This window comes from Calypte anna, chromosome 13 (assembly GCF_003957555.1).
Source record: "Calypte anna isolate BGI_N300 chromosome 13, bCalAnn1_v1.p, whole genome shotgun sequence".
Classification (NCBI taxonomy): Eukaryota; Metazoa; Chordata; class Aves; order Apodiformes; family Trochilidae; genus Calypte; species Calypte anna.
The window spans coordinates 2,454,510-2,470,630 of record NC_044259.1 but is presented as its reverse complement, the minus strand read 5'-3'; the positions used below and the strand labels follow the sequence as shown (position 1 = coordinate 2,470,630).

General features: G+C 49.0%; 1 protein-coding gene across 1 annotated transcript in view; it reads left to right on the top strand.

Moving 5' to 3' along the window:
- NRG2 (neuregulin 2) overlaps nucleotides 1-16,121 on the top strand; it is a 173,951-nt gene that overhangs the window by 133,752 nt on the left and 24,078 nt on the right. Inside the window, 2 exon segments of the mRNA XM_030459037.1 lie at nucleotides 5,894-6,009; nucleotides 16,064-16,121. Coding sequence (XP_030314897.1) covers nucleotides 5,894-6,009; nucleotides 16,064-16,121 — 174 coding nt within the window.

Genomic DNA, 16,121 nt, shown 5'->3' with positions numbered 1-16,121 from the left:
TTATTTAGATATATAAAAAAGAAAAACGAGCAGAAAAACGATTGCTGTCTCCCTGCTTTCCTTGACAGTAGCTGTAGCTCGTGAAAAATTAGCTTTAATTTATAGGCCAAGCTGCATTAATTAACTCTTTGCAGGGGAAGCATTTCACCAAATTTCTGAGAACAGGCTGATGAGCTGTCTGCAAATGCTCAGTGACTTGTGCAGCAGGAACTGGGTAAGAACCCCTGCACAATCATTAATGGCCTTTCTGTGCAGATGGATTGCATGGGAGGAGATGTCCCCATGGCAGTGGCCCTGGTCCTGGCTCTCCTCTCTTTGCCCTGCCATCGATACCAGTGGCAGAAGCTAGGTGTGTGGTGGAAAAAAAATGCTGTTTCCTGCTCTTAATTCCTTGAAATACTTGGGGGAAGAGTTGGGACATGCCTGATGTGACTGGACAAACCCCCTTATTGTCTCCTGATGCCTTCAGGTGAGTTCCCAGGTGGCAGCTAGCACCAAAACTGCTCATTCAGATCTCCATTTGTCTCAGGTAGTTTTACAACTTGCCAACTCATTTGTGATAGCCAGAGCTGTGCTGGGGGCTGAATGTGAGGGACTTATTCCACCACACCAGCTTCCAGGAAATAAAAACCTGCCTGAGACTGGGTGGCAGATAAGGTAACAAGGAATTTTTGGATCACCAGGCACACCTGAGTGGAGTTTTGGGGTTTTGGGTGGAGGTGAATGAACGTGTTTGACTGAAATACATAAAGTGTATCTGAGGCTCCTGTCACCAGCACTGCTCACCCTGTTGCAGATGGCTGAGGACCAGGTAGAGATGTGTTAAGGTTATTCCAGGGGCCCAGGCTGCTGAACATGAAGCAACTGAATGGAGCCACCTGGGAATCTGGGAATTCTCCCGCTAGCCTGGTGGGAACTCACAGAAACCTCCCCTGATGGCTCAGGGTCCATGTCTGGGAGCTGCTGACACACGGTGTCAAAGGGGCCACGTTCCAACCCAGGCACAAATAACACTTCCTAAGCAAAACTCTTCCCTTCCCTCAGTCCCCATCACCAGAACTCCTCCTTGAACTGGCAGGGCTCTCCATCATTCCTCCCAAACTGGTTGCATTCATGAAGCCCCAGCTTCAGCAGCATCCCTGAGCCACCAGGCACCTTGGGAAGCTCTGGACTCCCTGTTACCATGAAGGGGTGAGCTTTCTGGGTTCTAACAAATCCTGTATTCGGGACATGGAAACACAAAGTGAACATTAAGAGTTGCTATGGATGGAAGACAGAATGAACCAGGGTGCCATAAATATCCTGGGTGCAGGGTGATCTCACTGTCTCCAAAGACAAAACCAGAACCAGAGGTGCCACGAGCTTTGGGGTCATCACAACCCATATTTGAAGCTTCTAAAGAGATCATTGCTTTCTAGCTTGGGAAGGAGATGCTGGCAGTGCCTGTGAAGCTCCAGCTGGCACGGGGGAGATGAGGGGGGATGATAACTCTATTTTTTTAATAGAAAAGCCAGAAAGGGTCAGTTTTAAAAGATGTAAATGGAGATGTGGCTGCACATTGTGTACCTACCCCTGGAGCTGTCTCACAAATACTGTGAAAGGAATGAGATTATATTTGTCCAAACAGCAACCTGATGTGTTCATGGAAGAGAAATCCATCCCAGGATGTTAATGTAAAAACCCTGGGGCTGACTTAGGTTGTCTCTGAGCTGCTCATCCTACGTGGCCAGGAAAAAAATGTCATTGCCTTTTCCTGCTGATCTTCCCCATGAGCTGCCTGTTGGCCACTGTCAGGGACGTGAGAGGGCTCTGGTTTGAGCCACAGTGCTCAGCTTACAGCCTGACAATGGTCTGTAGTTCATGACAATCCCCTCACAACAGGGAACCAGGCTGACTGCTGCTTTTTGTAGCCTTTGCCACATCTGAGCTGCTAACAAATGGACTGCAGTAATTCCATTCTGTGATTCAGCTTTAAAATGCTTTGTGCTTCTTTGGTTGGGAAGGCATGGTGCTTGCAGAAGAAACAGTGTTTAAAAGATAACAACATAACAAGATGCTTCTAGGAGAGCCCCATCAGCCACAGATTTTTTGACAGGCTCAGCCCTGTTGACAGCTCTCTTTCTAGAAGGGAACAACAGGCATTTCCCAAGCCTCATTCATGTCATTTTTTTTTTTAATTATTATTATTGTTTTTTATAAATCTATTTAAAATGAACAGAATTGTTTACATGGGATGAAATCCCATGACATCTCTAGCTGCTCAGCACATCACAGCCCTGCATCTTCCTGTCCACCTTTTCTGGTGGGAAAGGCACCTTTTTATCTGAGGTGTTTTCTATGGGGAGCTTGCTGGGCTCTAATTTTGTTCCTTCCTCTCTGCTCCTCCCTTTCCATGGGAAGGTTGACTCCAGAACCCTTTCCTGTAGGATTTATGATGTGAGAATTTGCCAGATGGATCATTTTGCTCGCTAGCAACTGGACATTTAATGGTTGCAGGGGTGATGGCTTCCTGCAGGCTCTGCTTGTTCTATACCAGCTGCCTCTCACTTTGCACAGTGGCTTTGGTCCACGAAGCTTCAGTGCTTCTTCAGCTGACACCACACTTGCAGCTTTGAGCAGAAATCTCTTCCTTCTGCAGTTTTCAAGTGCTTCAGTTCAACTCTGCAAGCAACCAAAGGCTGCCCTGCCAGTGGCTCTCAGCAGCTCCCTTGCTGTGCTGCCCAGACAGCACTCAGGGACAAAGGGTCACACACAAGTGACAGTGGCTGCCTCCTGGTTACCTCCTCTGATTTGGGCTGCAGAGCAAAGCCAGCAGCTCCTGCACGACTGCACAACCCCATGGGCACAGGAACCCAGCCTGTTCCAGCTTGAGACACAGCTGCCTGCTGCCAGGCTGGGTTTTTGTCTTCTTGCTCATTTTGAAAATGGCATTTGGTGTTCAGGCTTGCTTTGAGGGCCTGGATCAAGCAATAGCTAAAGAGGCCTGGCAAAGAAAGCCCAGGTTTCATTACACATGCAGAACTTTCTTAGGAAAGAAAATATATTCTTTTGCCTTACTGATTTTGAAAGATGATCTCTGGGCTCAACCCACAGCTCTCCACTGACCTTAGATGACATGGGCTACTGGCTCATCAAGGTACAAATTACACAGACCTGTTGCAAACAGCTGTGATGGTTTGGGCTTCTAGTTCCCATTAACTGGAAGGAAGCACCAAATTTCCTGCAGAAATTGGGGTGTTTTCTTTCATACCTGTTTTTTCTTTTTTTTTTTTTCCACAAGGACTTCTTTTGGTGGCTTGGTCAAACCATCCTCTGTCCTAGCCCCCAGCACAGACTCCAGGGTGTGCACAGTGCTCTGCACATTTGGCTCCCAGCTGGCTGGCATTCCATATCCTGCAAGGGGAGCAGCTCTTTGTTGTCCCAGGGCCATGTGCATTTTCAGTCTTCCTAAAGTATTTGCCATGTCTGGTTTGCAGAGCACTTTGGGACAGCTTGCTCTGCCCTGGCTAGCTGTGAAAAGACAACCCCAGAGGCAATGGTTATTCAAGGCAAAGTGTAGAAATAGCTCTGCTTGGTGCACAGCCCCTGCTCTGCCAGACACTGGAAGGCGTTGGCTTCCCTATGGGGAACAGAAGACAATGGGCTTGGACACCACTTTGGTTCCTGCAAAATGAACAAGGAAAGTGCCTGGAGCTGTGTGCAGGTAAGAAGTGCAGAGCCTGCTGAGCCAGCTCCTCCTTCAGAAAGGCACAGAACCCACAGAGTCTGAATCCCTCCTGCAAACAACAGAGCCAGGACAAGCTCCAACATCACCCAGATGGGTGAAGCTTCCCGGGATGCTGGGAGCCCTCCTTCCCTCTCAGAGCCTGCCCAGCTCCAGTGGCACTGGGTGGTGGCCAGACTGTGCCACCAGGGATCTCAGCCCTGGAGGTGGGGGCTGCAGGACCCTCAGCCATGGCAGTGTCCAGCAGGATGGGCAGAGGGGCTGCCTGAGGTGTGGGGAGCAGCTCCCACTCCCTCTGCCCCAAGGCAGGCTCTGGCAAGCCTGCTGCTTCTCCTGTGGTTCTGACTAGCTCCTGCCTGGGGCTCTAGCTCCAGCCTTTATCCTTGAATCCTGTGGCAATGTCTGGTGTGAAGTCACTAACCTCTCCGTGAGGCTTTGGAAACCAGGATGGAAGAGGGTTGTCTCCTCAGAAACCTTCATAAAAAGGGCTGGAAAGTAGGTATAGCCCCACTGCTGGAGAATCAGCTGTGTTGGGGTATAAGCAAGGTGGGTAGTCCAGGAAGGGAAACTCTTTTTAATGAGATTAAGTATTCAGTTGGAAGAAGCAGATGCTTTTGGTTGCCCAGCCCTTCTTTCAGTGATGTGATGATGGGTCTGCATTTCCCAAAGCTGAGCTGCTCCTATAACCTGCAGCCCTTGCTCTAACAAAAGGTTTTTCCCTTTCTTTGTTGTTGTCTTGCCTCTATAGGCTCCCTGGTCCATCTGAGTCATTCAGAGACAGGAATTGCAGTGAAATTCTGCAGAGCACCATCAGTTTGGTTTGTACCTTACACGGCTGGAAATCTTTCTCCAGAAAAAGCCCAGCAACCAACCGTGTCCTGGGCTGCATGAAAAGCAGCACAGAGAGCAGTGGAGGAGGTGATTTCCCTCCTTTACCCTGCTCTGGTCAGACCCCACCTGGAGCTCTGTGTCCATACTGGGTCCAGTTCTGGAGTCTCCAACATCAGAAGGACACAGAGCTCCTGGAAGGTGTCCAGCGGAGGCACTGAAATGCTCAGAGGGCTGAGCAGCTCCCTGGGAAGCCAGGCTGAGGATTGGGGTTCTTCAGCCTGGAGAAGAGGAGGCTCCCAGGTGAGCTCAGAGCAACCTTCCAATATCTGAAGGGGCTCCAAGAAAGCTGGGGGAGGGCTTTGGACATGAGAAGACAAGGGAAATGACTTAGGACTTGAAGAGGGGAGATCTAGGTTAGGAAGAAATTCTTTCCTGTGAGGGTGGTGAGATGCTGGAACAGGTTGGCCAAGGAATTTGTGTCTGCCCCATCCCTGGCAGTGTCTCAGCCCAGGTTGGATGGGGCCTTGGGCAAACCTGATCTAGTGGGAGGTGTTCCTGCCTATACAGGGGGGTTGAAACTGGATGAGCTTTAAGGTCACTTCCAACCCAAACCATTCCATGATTCTATGATCCGTGTCCCAGGACACTGGAGCTTTGCTGGCTGCCTCCCTCTTAGAACAAACTGGGGCTGATGAACTTCTGCTGATGAACTTCTCTTTGTCTCTTGAGGCAAGACAGAGGAATTCTCAGAAAGAGGGCAAGGGAGAGATGGAGCTGTTCTTGCTTGTGCTTGACCCGTTTTGGGGTCAATGAGGGCACTTGCTTCCTGGCTCCGAAAACTTTTTTCCTCCCAAAGATGTGGAGCAATGCACGTTCCCTGCAGCATCCCTGGATCCTGACCCGATCTCAGGAAGCAAATCAGGCCTCCTCATCATGTCCCCAGGACTCCATGCCCCTGCAGACATTCTTCCTGACCTCCTGCCTGCTGGTGCAGGGCTCTGTTGTGTAAGGAGAGGTGGGAAAGGGCCCTTTTCCCTCCAGCTTGCCAGAATAGATGATTTTGTCCTGACATGTTGGGCTGCTGAGCAGGAAGGTGTGTCCTCAATGCCCTCCCCTGCACATTGCCACTTTTCTGGGAAAGGAAGGTCAAATTGCAGCCCCAGGATCAGAGAGGGGAAAGTGGGGTAAAGGCACAGGCTGAGGTTTGCACTCCTGGGTTTCTACTTTTGACAATGAACTGGTTGAAAAATCACCTGAAGAAACAGAATTGCCCAATGAAGGAAATAATGGTGTATCCTTTTTGTGTGTTTTTTTTGTTTGTTTTTTTTTTCCCTGCAGAACCACAAACCCTCTCCTCCTGGTCCGGGCATGCTAGAAAATGCAACGAAACAGCCAATCTTATTGTTGTCAATGGTGGGGTATGCTACTACATCGAGGGATTAATCAGCTGTCGTGCAAGTAAGTGACTCCAGCTCTTGTGTCAGTGTGGAAATGACTTGGCTGGGGAGAGGAGACCTCTGTGCAGCTGCCAGAGGAGGGTAGCCCTGAAATTCCTCCTGGCAACTGCAGTGTGAGCTGTGGAGGTTCAGAGAAGAGGGGGTGGGAAGTGGGGAGGTTCACGTTTTTCTTTTTTTGTGTGAGTGCCTCTCTTCACTTTTCCTGACTTTTCCTCTGAGAGGTCTTTGTCCCAGCTGTCCCTTTCCCTTTCTTCCCTTTCTTCTCTGCAGCTTCAGGGGAGGTTTGTGCCTTTTTGCTCTCCCTGAGCTAGGTCAGATGTCCCCTTCTGATGTGGCCTTCCCCACTGAGCACACCCAACCCCATGACTGGGGGAGTCCCTTGCTGAGCCCTCTTCCCTATCTTGTCTGGACCTCACGAGACCGACAGGCAGGTTTAGCAACACAGCTCTTCACCACTCTGTGCCATTTTGTGGGGTTTTCCCCTTGTTTTGTTTTTCCCTGTGTTAAAACCCTTAAAAAAAAAAGTCAAGTTATCCTTAAAGCAAAATTTCTTAGAGATGTTAAAGTTGGCTGCACAGTCCAAGGGATGTGGAATACGGATGTGAGACCTTTTCACCTCTGGTTCAAACAGTCAGAAAGCCCAGTAGCATCTCCCAGTTTCAACTCCAAAGCCTACTGGGCCCTGGAAGGAAGTGCAGTCTGATCAGCAGTGATGGAGCCATAGGGAAGGACACAGGATGAACAACATCTCCCAGACTTGCCCCTTTCAGCCATGAAGGAACAGAACCCAGATGCTGGGTATTCCATATTTCTATGTGAAGTCAGAGCAGCCCCTGTATGCCACAGCCCTGTGCTGTAGGGTGGGTGTTTTCTGGTTGTTTCTGGTTGTCTCTGGCTTCTTGGTTTCCCTGTAAGTTCACCTTCCAGTGTTTCCCCATTGGGAATGTGGGGCAATCCAGTCCTGTCCCTCCATGGGATGGGGATGCAGCCTCAGGAAGCCCCAGCAGTCCCAGCCTTCCATGCTGGGAGGGCTCAACTCCTGCAGCCTGCAGAAGTGTGTGAATCCCTGGCTCTACCTGGAAGCAACCTGCTGGTGTCAAAAAGTGTGGATCTCAAAGGCTCCTTTTCTGGGAAGAACTTGAATCCGGATCAAGACTTTTCAAATTGGATGGATTTCTAATCCCAGGAAGAGTTACCTGAACTCTGGCCATTCAGAGCTGTAATGGAAGGCTCCATTTTCCCTAAGGAAGGAGACATGGGGGGTTATCAAGTGTCTCCAGCAGACAGACCCTTTTTAACCAACCTATTTTCAGGCTCATGAAGAAACAATCTGCCTTCAAAACCAAGCTGCTCCAATAGCTGATGAAGAGAGGGGAAGCTCAGAGCTGGATTCCATTAAGTTTTTATGCAGACCTAATTATTTCATATCATTTGGGAAGCCTTCATTCCTTCCTTGCAGATGGTAAAATGATTTCCTTTTCTGATGAGCCCCAAGATACAGATTGCTAAAACCAGGTGGGAATTGAATGGGTGTGGATGGCAAAGTGTTAAGCAAAAGAGGTGATCTGGAGGTCTGCACCAGCACTGTTCACCTGCCAGAAAAGCTGATTCTGGGTTAACAGAACCCAGGGGACCCAAGAGCCTTCCACACAGTACAGTGATTTCTGATCTTACTGCTTGAGCAAGTATCTGGATGTTCATTCTCTTCAGTATTTTTATCATTAAATTATAGACTGAAGATAAGAAATCCTGACATTTGAAGCGGTGTGACTTGTAGAGTTTCTGGACTCCAGAAGTTCATGTAATGAGAAATGCAGAAACATCCAAACTGAAACACAGTATTTACCATAAAATGGCTTTTCAATAACGTGGAGAATTCTTGGGGAGGACTGGTGATGGATAAACAGCCTGTCTCTGAACCAGCAAAATGCTGAAATGTTTCAAAGCTTCCTCATTGTAACAAGACAGGAAGATCTGCTTGCTTGGATTGTCCAGGATTCAGAGATACATCTCCTGGAGAGAAACTGGAGGAGGCAGAAATCCAGGCTTTGACCTGGAATTCTGAACCCTGTAATGTGGGAGGCAGCCTTGGACCTCCATCCCATCCCATCCCATCCCATCCCATCCCATCCCATCCCATCCCATCCCATCCCATCCCATCTCTCTGAGATCTGAGTGTGGAAGAGCTGGGTCCAACTTCTTCCAGTGCCTTGGAGATCAAGCAGGAGCCACATGAGCACAAGAAATGTCTGTTTACTCTTCCCACTTTGCTCTTCTGAGACCTTGGGGGTTTTCTGCCACCACGGGCCAGCTTCAAGTCCTCCTTCACCAGGATGTTAAGGAGATTCCCATGGGATGTTACCACTGTTTCCAGTACCAGTTACCAGAAATTTGGGGTGTTCTTGTTGTCTACCTGCCACCATCCTGTCATCAGCTGCTGTAGGGGATTTCATGGTTCATGGCTGTCCAGAATTCCTGGAGATGTTACCACTGGCACCCACTCTGGAGGAAAAAGAGCAGCTGAATTTTCAAATGATTTCTTCTTAAGTGGCTCATGCTTGATATAGATATGCCCTAAATTGGCAGCTGGTCTTTTATGACTATTTTTTTAGGCAAGCTTCTCAGAAATGTTTCCCTTCTGGTCCTTTAAATTCCAGGCAACAAGTTGTTTGCCTGTAACACCACCTCCTCCATGCCTTTTCAATACATTTCACCTCCATCTTGAACAGGACATTTTCTTCACCACAGAAGAGCCCAGAACAGACTTGGAGCTGCTCCAGAAATTGTCTCTTTTTCTTTTTTTTTTTTTTTTTGGATTGTGTACTTGCATAATTTTGTCCTTAATTTGAAGGAAGTTCTACACATGCTGGTGTCAATGGAAACCTGAGCATGAAACAATCTGTGCTGATTTTGTGACTGCAAACAGACAACCTGGAAGCTAAACTGAGTAAAGTGGAATCCCCCTCAGATATTCTGTGAATTTCAGCTTAAACCCAGGAAATGACTGAGCACACACAAACAGAATTTCCTCAACAGCCCCAGTAATTTAAAAAGCCCCAGGCTCCTGCTGACAGGAAGAATTTCTCAGCCCTTCTCCAGACCATTTTGATCCACAAGGCCTTAGAATTTGGGCTTGGTTTCTCCCCATTCACCATAGAGAAGTTGCAAGTTTGAGCAGAGCAAATGGAGATCCTACAGAGGGGATGCACACAAGCAGCTCTCAAGGCCTGGAATTAGGCTGGAACACGGGTGCCTGGTTGGTTGTGTCAAGCTAAAATAGAGCCTGGGATGGGCCAAGAGCCTCTGCTCTGGGGTCTGCCTCTGTCCTGAAGTCTGATAAGTTCTTGGTACAACTTGGAGCAGTTTGAGGTTGCTCTGAATCTTGCATTGCTGGGACCCACAGGGCTGGGCTAAACATGGATCACAAAGAGAAATACTCTTTTCCCCAGTTTAGGTTCTTGGGGCTGTGTTATCTAAAGTTGAGGTCTTCCCAGCCAACAAAAGAACCAAAACCAAAACTTCTCACTGCAGAACCCTCTGCCCAGTGAAATCTGGTTGATGTGGTGGCTGGTACCCTGGGCTGGTACCCTGGGCTGGTACCATCCTAAATTGGATGGGATTAGAAGACTTAAAATGCTTTCTAGAGCAATATTTCTATGTCATGTTGGACCTGTTGTTCTTGCAAGAGTCAGGCTGAAGGATTTACAGATGCTGACAAATAAAGTCAGACAAAAAAAGAAGCCTCTGAGTTTGGGGCTGCAAGCTTTGCATTTGGTGAGAGTGAGGGTCAAAAGGCTTGGAGGAACTCAAACAAAAAGGGAAAGTCAAGGAGAGAATAAAAACTAAAAGAAAAAGAGAAGAGGTCAATTAATATTTAACATATATTGTATGTAGATCCTTCCAGAAGCCTCTGAGTAGATTGTTTTCTGTAGATTTTTTTTCCCGGAAAGGGAAGAAGATCATTCTGAAGGTTGAGCCACATTGCCCAGCTCCCCTGTGCTTTTTCAGGGCACCTCCAAAGGGGTGAGACCACCCTATGGGTGTTGTCACCCTTGCTCAGCCCTCCTGTAGTGGCAGGACCCGTGCCATCCCTCAGGGACTCTGCTGATGTGGGCAGCACAATGGCACCTTGCAGCCCCACAGCCATGGCCCTTTGTTTATGAGCATTTATGTGGCTTTAATGAGCATTTTGGGGGAGATGTTGCAACATCTTTGGGAATAGAAGAACCCAGAGCGTTGAGCTGGGGTGAAAAGCTCACATCCTACCCCAATCTCCTGACACCACCAGGACCATTCCTTGGGTTTACATGGCTGTATATCTCAAGGGATGAGATGAAGGTATCCTCTTGGGTCCTGTCTATCTCTGCACCCTGTTCAAGGCATCCTTTTTCAATGCCATGTAACACACGAGGGGTGGAAGCAGTGATGCTCAGTGGTGCTGATCCTGCTGAGCATCCCACCACCTCGGGTGGGGTACCTGCACTGAGCCCCAAAATGGGTGGCCCTGCAGTTTGGACTTTCCTATCAGCAAACATGCCTTGGTTAGCTGCTCTGGATGAGCCTCTGCATTTATTCTGGTTGCTTTCTTTTCTCCCATCAGCAGTTTTGTGGAGTCCAAGCTTTTGTGGCTCTCAATCATCTGGGACTGGTCAGGGGACAATGACAGAACTGTCTTCTCCTTCAGCCCTTCACACAAATAGCACATGCTTGAAACATGTCTTCATTTGCTTATTTCAGTGCATTGTGTCCTTCTGCTACAGCCTCCTCCTTATCCCATGATTTTGAAGCACCTGCTCATTCACATTCTTCTGTACACGGGGTGGCATTCTGAGAGCTGCTGGATTTGGGCAGATGTTTAATTAAGATCTGGGAGAGCAATGGGAAAAGTGCCAACCCTTGCAAGATTGAGATCAAACAGCTGGCAGAAAAAGTTTTGCTTTCCAGCAGGAAAAATTGATAATTATATTATTGAATTAATACTAGCTAGTAATAATGAAAAATAATTATTGCTCTACCCCAATGGAAGTGCAAAGGGGTCAAAGTTTCTCCCATTTTCACAAAGAAGTGCTCTGCAAACAACATAAAAATGGGTTATTCAAACCAATTTTGTTTGTACTTCTTGAGATGCTTTATTGGCTGGTCATATTACTGCATTATTTTTTTACCATATAATCATTTAACTGTAATTCATTCTGAACTCAGAGCAGAACTTTGTGGATGATTTTGAAAGGGGGTAAAAAAAAATAAACTTAAAAAGTCCCTGAGGAAGCTGGGTCAAAACTGAAAGAACTGAACACTTTCCCAGCAACAATAGAATCTGGAAAGAAAAATTCCCTGACCAGTTTCATTGATGGCATTTGCAAGTAGCATTTTTCAGATGTAATTGTTTGGGTTTTTTTTTAATTTTCATGCTCCTGGTAGGCAAGAGGGATGGAGTTGAGCAGGGTTAAGTCTTGGAGCTTCTCCACAGGGGCCAGAGAGGGCAAAAGGTGCCACCTGCAACGCAGGATGGGTGCAGTTTTCCAGGATGCTCCTGACAGCCAAAGCTTTGTCTGCTCCCTGGCTTCCTTCCTTTGGGAAGAGACATGTTTGGCCCCCGTGACACCAGTGAGTGGGCCAGAAAACCCAAAAGGAATATTTGCAGCAATAGCCCACCATCTGTGTAGCTCCTCCAAGAGCTTTCAGAAGAAGGAAGAATTCCATTGAAACCTCTCAGCTAGGCTAAAATGAGCAGGAATGGTGGGAATGATCAAAGGCCACCTCCTGGCTCTCATCTTTAGGGAGGCTTTATTTTTCAGGTATATGAAAATTAAATATGTTTAGGCCAGTTGAGGAATTGCTGCCCCAGAAGTAGATTCTGCATCAGAGGGGGAGTTTTCCATTTCTCTTCCTGCCCAGACTGGGAGACTCCTGTGCCACTCGCTCTGGAAATTCCCCTCCTGAAGTCACATCAGGGGCCATAGTAATAAATCACCCTTCCTCTTCATCATCCTAGAAGCTAAAAATGAAGGAACTATGAGCACTGCTTCCCAAGGTCTCCTGGTCACTGTTGCTGGCAGTTGATGCTGAGGAATCCAGCACCCAGGGACAGGGAACACCCAATGTGTTTTGACAGCTTCTGTGCTATCTTGGGAGGTGACAGAAGGTGCTCATCTTCAGAAGAGCTTCTTTTCTGCCACTCTTCTGGCCTGCTGATTCCCTTGTAACTGAAGATAAAAGCCTGAGCTGTCCTAGACACAGAGAAGAGAGTTTTGTTCCTGCCTTGTCTGGAGAGTTCTGCTCCCCCCCCAACGGTTGGGCTGACTGCAGAGAGCTGGAGATGGGCTCCCTGGTGGCTGTCACAGCATCACAGCTGCTTTGCCACTTTCTGGTTTGTTTTTTCACTTCTTTCACCCAAGACCTTGGTGCTGGGTTTTTTATTTCCTTCCCCCACTTTTCAGGGGATTTTCAGCCTTTCCCTAATGGCCTGCAGCATCGGTCCCCACTGGAGTTCCAGCCTGCACTGATGTCTTGTGCACCTGAGACAGTTTTCCCCTCTTTTTTTGGAGGTGGGGAAGCCATTTGCTTTGTTCAGCAGCACCTCTGAGGCCCTTTGGACAATCTCCAGTCCCAGACAAAAGGGCAGCATGCTGCAAGGTAAACTGGATATCCTGGAAGACTGGGAATAAGTTCAGTGGTCATGAATAAGCCACACCAGGGCTTGGAAGACACCTCCCTGTTTTGGATGCCTTGTTCAAACCCTCAGTGCAACCTTCTTAAAAGGTTTCTGGAAAGCTTCCCTAGGGCTGTCCTGCATCACCCAGCTGCCTCAGGGTTGTGCTCTTTGGTTGCCAGCAGCATCTTCCTTCCTCCATTTCCCAGCACCCTCTTCCTTTGCTTCATCATAGGGAAAGTTTTGGGGGTAAAAAACTGATGGTAAAGCCTTGAGCTGTGCTTTCGTCGTGAGCTGGCTGGGCTCCTTGTACTGAAATGACATTCCTGCTATGTCTGCCTTGCCTGTGCTCCAAGAAGAATGTCCAAGAATGTAGAAAAGGGGCTGAATTTTTCAAAAGATTTTTTTTTTTCCATTTTTTTTCCCTGACCAGGGAGCCAAATTTCCCATTTCAAAAGTGATTTGGATCCTGAGAAACTTCAGTGTTTGACTGTGGAGTTCAATTGAAGCCTCGTACAGAGCCTTGCCCCAAAGTCCTCCCCAACGCAGTTTGAGATGCCCAAACAACCAGCACACCCCCACATCAGCACAGATCCCAAACCCCAGGTGCTGTGTAGCACAGAAAAAAGGTTTGGTCACGGGCAGTGAGGCTGCACCAGCTTTTTACTCAGTGCAGACCTACCCAAAAACCTACCAAAACTGGAGAAAAACCATCTTGAAATCCAGTGCCAAAGCTGTGTCAGTCATCCAAGGCTTTCCTCCCATGGGAGAGCCAGCAGAAGGAATGTCCCCTGGACATGGGGCATCCTGCCTTGGAAAACTGGGGAATAAATAATGGAAAAGATGGACAGCTTTGGAGCTGTGGAGGTGTTGAGGTAGAGGCCAGGAGATGGAAAGGTCATGCAGGCCTTTTATAGGCCCTATCTTCTCCTTGGATCCCTTTGGATTCAGAGGAATAGCTGGTAGTCCCTCTGGAGGGATCCAGCATCCAGCACTGAGGCTCTGCTTCCCTCGGGAGTCCCAGAGGTTGTCCCACAGCTGGATGGCTCCTTGAGGAGCCTGTGGCACTGCTGGATTGCAAGCAAATGTCTCAGCCTTCCCCCCAGGAGCACTTAATTCAGGTCTCCAGGCATGGGGGGGATGACAAGCAGCCATGTCATTGTCACACTGGGACATCTTTACCCCTTGTGCCTCCTCAGGTCCTTCCTCAGAGCTCAGCTTAATCTCATCTCTCCTGTTTGGAGAGGAGCGCCCTTCAGCTGGGGGGTGTCCTGGCAGGTCTGTCCATGTCCCCCTGGTGTCCCCCTGGTCTGTGCTCCCACACACAGTGTGATTCCCACCTGCTGGCCCATGGGCATGTCCATGAGGAGGGAAAAATACTGAAAACCTGAGGTTTTCTGGTCCATAACACATAAGAAAGCCTTCTCTAATTCTCTACTCCTTGCCCCCAAGAGAACTAAATAGCTGCAGAAAAAAAAATCTGCGTTCCCTTAAGTAGAGGGACCAGGAATTCATCTCCACTCTTGACTCTCTCATTGCCCCCTGGGAACTGAAATCTCCAGCCTGCCACCTGAACAGAGCCTGTCAAAGAACCCCAAAATGCTGCTGGAGCCCTTGAGCAGCAGCACAGAACTCTTCTGCCAAGAAGCTTTGTGGCTGCTGTAAAGCTTTGGTCATCTTCAACATCAAAGACATCCCTTCCTCAGCCCCTTTGCTGTGTCCACAGCTGTTGCTGGGCCTTTGGGAGGCACAAAGGAGGCAGATCTGCAGCACCCACTCAATGAGTCCCCAGTGGGACCTGGACCTGGAGTTTCCTCACTCCACCCCAGAATATGCAGAGGTCAGGACCAGGCTGAACACTGCCTGCAGCTCCTTGCTCTCCTCTGCAATGGCCAAACCATTGCCCTCACTCTCAGGCCTCTGGTCCTTGTCCCTTTTGCTGAGGTGCCTTTCAGTCCCTTCTTTTTTGAGCAGCCAGGACCTGCCAAACACTGAGGGGATGCTGCAGCTGAGATGGAGGAAGGTCTGATGTCTGGGAGCCCTGCTGGAAACCAGATGTTAAGGTGCAAGGTGTAAAGATAAAACCCTCCGGAGCTCAGAGGGAGGGAGAGGTCAGTTAGGGAGGGAGCTGTGGGCCAGGCAGGTAAGAAGGTGGAACGTCAGGAAATCCAGGCATAACACTGAGGGATTCTCCAGAAGAAAAGATGTGAAGCAAGGGAGAGAGCTGAAGTGCCTGAAGGAGGAGGCTTTGGCCACCATCAGCTGAGCTCAGTTGCCTCCCAGCTTCACTGTCCCCTGGGTACAGTCGAGCAGCTCCTGAGGCACCCCTGCCCACCTTCCTGTGCTCCTCAAACGTGGCTTAGCCTGGAACCTGCTCCAGGGAGCTTGCCCCTGAGCTGGCACACATGTGCCTGGTGCCACCTCCCCACATCCCCACCCCTGCAGCATCCTGCTAACCCATAACCAGTGCCCAGGAGCTGGAGTCCCAGCACATCCCACTGGTTGGGGACACCCCCAGAGCCTTGCTGCTGGACAGAATGGGAGACCTCTTGGGTTCAGCTTTTCCTCTCTGTCCCTTTCTCTCTGTTAACACAGAGACTCTGCAGATGCTTTCCCTCTAACTCCAACGTAACCCTTTCCCCTGGAGCATCCTCTGGGTGCTTCTGGGCCGCCCCAGGCAGCGCTCGCTGGTGCCTGAGCAGCTCCTCACCTCTCTTTAGTGCTTCTTGCCAGTCTTGTCTAGATAGCAGCTCCAAGGAGAGGCTCTGAAAGTAGCATCCAGCCCATCTGGATCTTGCTGCCAGCTGGTGCTGCTAACAGGTGAGAAGGAAGGAAGCAGGCAGAGGAGGAAAGGAGGGGCTTGGCTGGCTGCTTGGAGATCCTGGCCCAAGAGCAGAGCTGGAATGCTGATGTTGCAGGTGCCTAGGCAATGCAAAAGGGAAGAGTAAATACACCCGTGAAACCTTTATTTTTTCCATTCATCACAATGCACTTTTTTGTTTCTGACCTTAGCCTCAAGAACGGTGCCAGACATGTTCTGTGATTTCTCCCCTTTTCCCCCTCCAGATGTCCAAACGGATTCTTCGGACAGAGATGTTTGGAGAAACTGCCTTTGCGATTGTACATGCCAGAATCCTAAGCAAAGTATGTTTGAAGACAAAAAATTGCACCACACTACTTAAAACCTCCCGGGCACAACAGTGGATGCAGAGTGGTCTAGTCAGGGATGGCTCTTGGTGTCAGCTTTGGGCTAGGGCTTAGGGATGCAGGTAAGGGAGAAGGCTGAAAGCAGATGGATAGGAGCCACGGAAGGGATCAGCAGGGGCCTCAGTTCCATCTGGTTGGATGTCATTTTGGCTATCTTGTTTCTCTCTTTCTGGTTTTCTTTCTTTCCGATAGGTGTCGATCGAATTCACAGGAGACCGGTGTCAGCATTTCGCAATGGTCAGCTTCTCCA